This window comes from Juglans microcarpa x Juglans regia, chromosome 4D (genome assembly GCF_004785595.1).
Source record: "Juglans microcarpa x Juglans regia isolate MS1-56 chromosome 4D, Jm3101_v1.0, whole genome shotgun sequence".
Taxonomy (NCBI): domain Eukaryota; kingdom Viridiplantae; phylum Streptophyta; class Magnoliopsida; order Fagales; family Juglandaceae; genus Juglans; species Juglans microcarpa x Juglans regia.
The window spans coordinates 21,217,496-21,225,322 of NC_054600.1; the positions used below are offsets into that span (position 1 = coordinate 21,217,496).

The window sequence follows — 7,827 nt, forward strand, 5'->3', positions numbered from 1 at the left end:
AGCTAAAGTTTGGACTTGCATTGGCATTTGGCTAGTCTATTGCCAATGCTCTTAATAAGGGCAATGCTACTCTGCTGCCTGGCATTTATCGTTGGGCGTGCTGCCCAGTCTTTTTTTTTTTCTTTTCATATTATTTTAATATATTTTTATTTTTTAAAAAAATATACCAATACACTTAAAATCACTTTCTTAATCACTAAGTAAATAATAATAATAATAATAATAATAATAAAAAATGACCAGCGGTCAAAACAAGTGAGCAAATCAAGTAGGCAAAGAAGTTTTTCCTTTTTAATAATTCTTTTCTAACTTTTATTAGAACATATAAAGTATTTATTAGAGGAATATATTCCTATGATATATATTTAAGAAGAATATTATGCATCAGTTATTATTTATTTTTATATTTTATATTTATAATTTTTTTTTATAGATTGTGAGGTATGAAATAGTGAATAGTGACTGATGAAAAGAATTTTTTTATATTTAAATATATTTAACAATAAAGTTTATTTTATTTATAAAAAAAAATTCAAAAACAGGATAATGATTAAAAAAGTTGTGAAAATCCCACGCATATAAATCCTATTCTTAATATAATATATAAGATGAATGTTATGCATTAATTATTATTTATTTTTATATTTTATATTTATAATTTTTTTATAAATTGTGGAATTTTTTTATAAGATGTGAGATAATGAATGGTATCCGATGAAAATAATTTTTTTATATTTAAATATATTTAACAATAAAGTTTATTTTATTTAGGAAAAAAAAATTAAAATAAAAAAACAATTATAAAACAGGATAATAATTAAAAAAGTTGTCAAAATCCCACCGCATATAAAGTCCTCCCCGCCCCCTCCCCGTACAACAAGACAGAAACCGTCACTCTATTTTTATTCGCCAATCCTGGTAATGTTGTCTTGTCTTGCCTCGACTCTAACCACTGAAACTGGAAGATGCTGTTACTGAACGCCCTCACCCTAGCTCGGACCATGTTCCGGACCACCGACATCGTTTTAGAGTCGGAGGACATCCCGTTCGGGACTCCTTGGTGGTTTATCTACGCCATTTTCTCGTGCTTGCTCGTCCTCTTTGCCGGCATCATGTCTGGCCTCACTTTGGGCCTCATGTCATTGGGCCCCGTCGAGCTCGAGATCCTTCAGCGTAGTGGCACCCCCACCGAGAAGAAGCAAGCCGGTCCGTCCATTCCCGAAAATCTTCCTGTTTCGAAAGCTCTAAATTTTTTAGATTTTGCTAATTTTGCTGATGTGTGCAGCTGCTATTTTACCGGTGGTGCAAAAGCAGCACCAACTTCTGGTTACTTTGCTTCTGTGTAATGCTTGCGCTATGGAGGTAATTCTAATAGTTTGCTACTGCCGAGCTATTTTTGGTGGGAGAAAGAGATAACCCACTTCACAAATGGAAGAGCGTGTCAAATTCGTAGCATTTCCTTGATTTTATTTTTTTTACTGTGCTTGGTTTCCGCTCTTTGCAGGCCCTTCCTATATACCTGGATAAGATTTTTCACCCCTTTGTTGCTGTTTTGCTGTCTGTAACTTTTGTTCTGGCTTTTGGAGAGGTAGAGTATTTCTGTAATTGATAGGGCTTCGGGTTTTAACTACTATAGCCTGAACCGGGAGTAACGTATAAGTAACTATATTGGGTCAGGTTATACCGCAAGCAATATGCTCAAGATACGGACTCTCTGTGGGTGCAAACTTTGTGCGGCTTGTGCGTGTTCTGATGATCATCTGTTATCCAATTGCTTACCCTATTGGAAAGGTAACGTTTCACAACTGAAATGAATGGATATCTTGTGAACATGGAAAAGGTCACTTTCTACCACTAGTTGCTGCATGAGTGTTTTGGGTGCCCTAAGACGTTTAGAATATATTGGATTAGGAACAAAAAGCCTTTGGGATAAATGACACTTCCATACTAAGTGTGGGTGGTCGATGAGTTATCGGGTTCAACTCCTGTGGAGTGTCAAAGTTGCTTACAAGTTAAATAATGTATAGTACATTAGAATATGATTTTTTTTATAAGTTAGATTTGACCTTTTCCTGGTTAAAACGTAGCAAGATGGAAAATGTTTTGAAGTCTGGACACAACTTATAAGAGATGAAACATGATAATGAGAGGAGTTTAGATGCTTCACTTTTAAATTTTGCCACAGATGTTTTAACTTTCAAAAATTTGTACTTGATCGGTCAAATTCATTTCCTTTCTGCTCATTAACTCTACTGCGATTGGTCATCTTAATAGAGATGTTGAGATACAAGCAAATGAAAGTTTGCAGGACATGCTATGCTATAGTCTAGAAGGGGCTAGTATGAACTTGATATGGTTTTCTACTCATCAAAAAAAAAAATGAACTTGATATGGTTTTCTCTATGCTCCGTGAGATTCTTCTGAGCTGCTAGAGGTGTGGGAACCATAATGGTAATGCTTTGTAAAACGAAGGGAATCAAAGGCTGGACCTCGTAAATGTCTCTCTTCTTTCAATTGTCAAGGTGCACCGAACTTAAGAGATTTTGAACAATATGGCAGCCACTCGTATGTATATTTAGGCATCATTTAGTGATTCATGGAGAGTATATAATATAAAATAAAGACTGAATTGGAATTTGAAATGGCCTGTTCATTTTCAAAATTTGTTCTCTTTTGTAAAAGGAAACTCATCTGAGAGTGCACAAGGACACTTAATGTAGAGTTTCAGATGTTAATCGGTATAAAGTAAACTCCATCCTTTTAGTCGTACATTTTTTAGTGGTGAGGCCCAACTCATTGGACCGCGAACCCACCCCCCCCCCCCAAAAAAAATAATAATAAATAAATAAAAAATATTTCACGTGCGCAGACACCTTTTAACCTTAGTGGAATAGTATTTAGCATTACATTGGATGCAATAATGTATGCATGACTTTGTATCATGGTGGTTCTTCACATTGGTCAGCTGCATAATTGACTTTAAACTTCTATTTCACTAGGTAGTCACTGATTTTGAGCATATATTAAAGTTTAACCCGGTTTCAGGTTCTGGATGCTGTACTTGGACATAATGATGCTCTGTTCAGACGAGCTCAGTTGAAAGCCCTTGTCTCTATCCACAGCAAGGAGGTAACCTGCTCATATTGAAGTCTGGATGATGGGCCACAACTTAGCTTGCCTGTATTTATGGGTTCAAATATTTGTTACTGAACCAATATGAGCTGGGTGAATTTAAAGTTGTAAACAAATGTTGAAATGGCTACAGCTAGGAATCCAATTCTCTCTCTCTCTCTCTCTCTCTCTCTCAAATTTTAGCTTATGCTTTGGAACTTTAGGCGGGCAAGGGTGGCGAACTCACACATGATGAGACAACAATTATCAGTGGAGCACTAGATTTGACTGAAAAGGTAATTGTTGCTATCAAGGAATCGTTTGAAAGGCTTCAGATATTTTCTGTACTTGCATTTCATGGTAAAAAATTCATATACTCGAAGCAGTACTCAAAGCATTTCTGAAGTAAAAGATTAGGGGCTCTAACTTGGACACCTACTTTCTTTCGAGGTGGTACTTCCTAATATCTGCCAGTTTGGGTCCTTACTCTTGTTATTATCATCTGCCATAACAGTTTCTTTCTTGGTCAATGCATAATATAGTCTTAGTCACTTAGTTGTTGGTGTCTGTTCAAAACTTCTTCTTATGCTTCGTTTGCTCTAAAATATTTTAGTTTGACTCCAGTTTTCTGGTTTGTGTCCATTTGAGAGCTAATTTTAAAATCTTTCTTTATTTATTAACTTTCCCTTTGTTTTATAAAATGATCATAATAATGTTCCCCGGAATACACAGACTGCAGAGGAGGCTATGACACCTATAGAATCAACATTTTCTTTGGATGTTAATTCGAAACTGGACTGGTCAGTTTGGCTTCAGCTTGATCTTTCTCTAAACTTCCTATTCATTTTGGTTGTGGTATAGTGGTGACACAACTCTTCTTCTTTTTTTTTTATGTTAATTTTGCATTTGGATGGCAAATCTACTTGTTAGGAGCTATTGTTGGCCGCAGAAGAATTGAATGAAATATAAATGATTATCGCATAATGGCCAGCCTTCATGAATATGTCTTCTGTACTGTTTTGTCTAAAACTGGAGTGGCCTATTTTGTTCTTATGCAAGAATAAGGGTTCATCTGGTTTCTAAATTAATACTGTATCTATAAATGGGAAAAGTAAGTTGGCAGTGGATATTGGCATGGAGAGGATGTGCAACAATTATTAATGGGAGTGCTGTTTTAGGCCTAAGGACATTATCTTAGTCTCCAGGAGAAGTTCCTGGTTGCTTATTGTCTGTCTCTGCTGCTCTTGTCAGCAAAATGTAGGAAACGAGATGGACTTCTAGGACCATCTGCCAGTGAACAAGATTTGCATAACCATTTTGTTTTGTTCCCTGTTATTTGGTTATGGTTTGTTCCTTAAGGTTTACATATCTATTTATAGATCAGAAGTGAACTCGTAAAAAGATGTTTATCACCTTTGTAAGCAGGGAAGCAATTGGGAAAATTCTTGCACGAGGTCATAGTCGTGTCCCCATATATTCTGGAAATACGAAAAATATTATTGGTCTCTTGCTGGTGCGTTATCAAACTGATGCATTTTTTTGGAAAAATATACTTTGCACATCCAAACTTCTATTCATTTTGTAATATAATACCTCGAAATACCATTTTTGAGATATTGTGCCTTCAGACTATGCTCATCATCAAATAGACTACGTCTGGCAGACATGCATGCTTGCATGTGGGCAATCAATCCCAAGAGGGGGCGGTATTCGCCCCCTCCCCACATTGGCAGGGCTGCAACCTCTCTCTCTTTCAAATTTTCACTTTTAGCTTTTGTTTCCTTTCCTTTTCTTTAAAAATAGACTACAAGGTAGTTTGCCTCCTTTCATCTCAAAAATTACACATGCTAGCCACATGTCATTTTCCGTCCAACTTAACATTAGGATCAGAAGAGTGTGCAATTTGGTTATAAATGGTAGTTTGGGGGTGCAATATCTCAAAAGTGATAGTTTGGATACCATGTTGCACTAGGGGTGGCAATTCAGGAGGTGCACATATATTTTTCCCTTTTCCTTTCTTCTTTTTAACATGTGAAGAATTGGGTTCTTGCTGTTGTTAGCAAGCCAATTATGGATTTTGTTATTCCTTTTTGTGAATATATCTTTATTTGAGATTTAGGTGAAAAGTCTCCTCACAGTGCGAGCAGAAACAGAAACTCCAGTCAGTGCTGTTTCCATTCGAAGAGTTCCTAGGTGTGCCCTCGTCTACTCAGTATCTGTTCTGTTCCTTTCTTTCTATGTGAAACATATGAATTCTCATGCATTCATGTCCCAGGGTTCCATCAGATATGCCTTTGTATGATATCCTCAATGAGTTTCAAAAGGGTAGCAGTCATATGGCAGCTGTAGTGAAGGTTAAAGGAAAGAGCAAGAACCCTCATCCTATAGTTGAAGGGGAGAAATTTGAGGAGGGCAAAGTTGCTTATGGAAATTCTCAACTGACTACCCCCTTGCTAACTGGCAATGATGAGAAATCAGAAAGAGTTGTCGTTGACATTGAGAAACCTCCGAGGCCTATCACAAACGGACCCAATGTTCAACACAATGGTGTTGCCACAAACTCCGTGTTCCATTTATCTGAGGATATTGAAGATGGGGAAGTAATTGGTATTATTACTCTGGAGGATGTTTTTGAAGAGCTTCTACAAGTAAGTTCAGCTTCTACACTTCTTGGATCTAGAATTCTCTTCTTTTTCTTTTTAATTGGCACCGGGTGTCCGAGAAAAGAGTCCCGACTAATCCCAAGGGTGCACAGGCCATCAACAAGGAGTTCCCGCAAGTGCATCTTGGGTAATTCAAGGGAAAATTCCCCCAGTGCGATTCTAGAAATTGTTTGCACCCAAGAGGATTCGAACCTTAGATCTGGAGGGAGCATACCACCAATATCAGGGCCCATATCACTTGAGCCAACCCCTAGGGGTTTTCTCTGTTGACTTGTCATTACCTTTGCTGAGTAGCAGCCCAGACTCACAGAAAAATGTACCTTGTGGGGGTTGTTCACAATCTGATGTTATATGTCTCAAACAGAACTGCACATATTATTTCAATTTGCACCTTTTATCCATAATTTATGGATGCTTTTCTTTCTTTATAATACCTTTTCTTAGTGCAGGAGGAAATTGTAGATGAGACAGATGTTTATGTTGATGTACATAAAAGGTATGATTCCTTCTGATTTTGCTTAGTTTATTATTTGCAGTCAGGTATGAGCCATGAGTGAATGCAAAATATGTAATGACTTGTGCAGGATACGTGTGGCTGCAGCTGTTTCATCTTTGACACGGCCTCCATCAAATCGGAGGTTGACTGGTCAAAAACCTGCTGTGAGTAATAATCATTTATTTGTTAATTGTGCATTTTCATGACACTCACAACTTGACCCTTATCCAGGGAACATTAATTATAATCAGAAGTGGAGGGGGGATTTTAACGTTATATGCTAGCATGTTTCAGTGTCAATTGAAGGGTGGATAAGTGAACGTCTCCCATTTCTTTAACAAAAAGCTTGTCACCAACTTTGCATTTTGTGGAACTCTTGTTTATTACCAGATCTCATCGAAATATATGACTCCCAACTTTTCTCTGGGCTTTTGATGTGCCTGGAAATCACATGACTCTTTAACTTCACATGCCTCTGTGGTAGGCTGAAAAGGTTCAGAGAAAAGTAGGGGAAATAACTTCGTCAATACACATTGGTGCTTAGCATGATTCTGAGCTCTCTTTACGTCCAGGACTCATATCCTATGCATGAGATTTTTAGTCTGGCGAGCTAATCTGAAAAACTTTGTATTTATCTAATTTTATATTGGCTATTGATCAGGGAGGTCAAAGTAGGCAAGGGCAAGCCCGAAAGAAGTTTGTGGAGGATGATTCCCTTCTTTCCCGGAGGACGAGTCCCATACAATGAAGTTTTCGGGGAATTTAGGAGAGCCTCTTGGCATTGAGAGATGAGTCAAAAGACCTGCTAGAGAAAGATGGCCGTGAAGTTGGAGCTTTGTTTTTTTCTGTACGACACTAGCTAGCACCGTAGTTTGCAGATATTTTGAAGTATTTAAGGTTTTACTTCTTTTGTTTTGTACATGTCCATACTGAAATCAGGTAAATTTGTATGTGATAGTTGGAGACATAAGTGATAGTTACCACTTACTGGTAGCAGTTCTCGGACTAGATCAAGACAGGTTTCACTAGTTATGTGTAACAGATCCCTTATGAATATTAAAAGGAAATAGCTAGCTCTCTTCGAGGGGAGCTCTTCCAGAAAAGTGAGAGAGAAAATGAGAGAAAACAAAATAGGTTCTTGAATATTACAGAATGAAAATACATGATAATTCTCTCGGTACGTATACTGCAGGTACCTTCGGCTAACGAAAAGAGAAACAAAAAGGCCATAGGCTGAACAACCAAGACAAGGCCATAATTACAAATCTGATAGACTTAAGGCCGAACAAACTCCAGTCCATAAACTAAATCTACTTTAACAAACCAAAACATGAGTATCCAAATCTCCTACAAGAACCTCCTGTTACCAGTCAACCCTCCTACACTAAAAAATTGAAGAGTACCATCAAGCCAGTATATGACTTCATTTATTATTCTTGATTAATATAGTATAGGATGTTACATCAGAAATCCTTTATAAAAATGACTAATGAGCTTAGCAACTTTCATAAATATGTATTTTTTTTTTTAACTTATTATATAGGAAAAAGTTTACAT

The 7,827-nt window shown here is 37.0% G+C and overlaps 1 protein-coding gene across 1 annotated transcript; it reads left to right on the forward strand.

Moving 5' to 3' along the window:
- Positions 1 to 863: 863 nt before the first annotated feature.
- Positions 864 to 7,322, forward strand: LOC121259435 (putative DUF21 domain-containing protein At1g03270). The gene is made up of 13 exons (XM_041161030.1): positions 864 to 1,206; positions 1,286 to 1,362; positions 1,505 to 1,588; positions 1,678 to 1,791; positions 3,046 to 3,129; positions 3,336 to 3,407; positions 3,844 to 3,911; positions 4,537 to 4,624; positions 5,231 to 5,304; positions 5,387 to 5,759; positions 6,224 to 6,270; positions 6,359 to 6,434; positions 6,932 to 7,322. The coding sequence occupies exons 1-13, from the start codon at positions 966 to 968 to the stop codon at positions 7,016 to 7,018; spliced, it is 1,485 nt and encodes a 494-aa protein (XP_041016964.1). The 5' UTR covers positions 864 to 965; the 3' UTR covers positions 7,019 to 7,322.
- Positions 7,323 to 7,827: the final 505 nt, after the last annotated feature.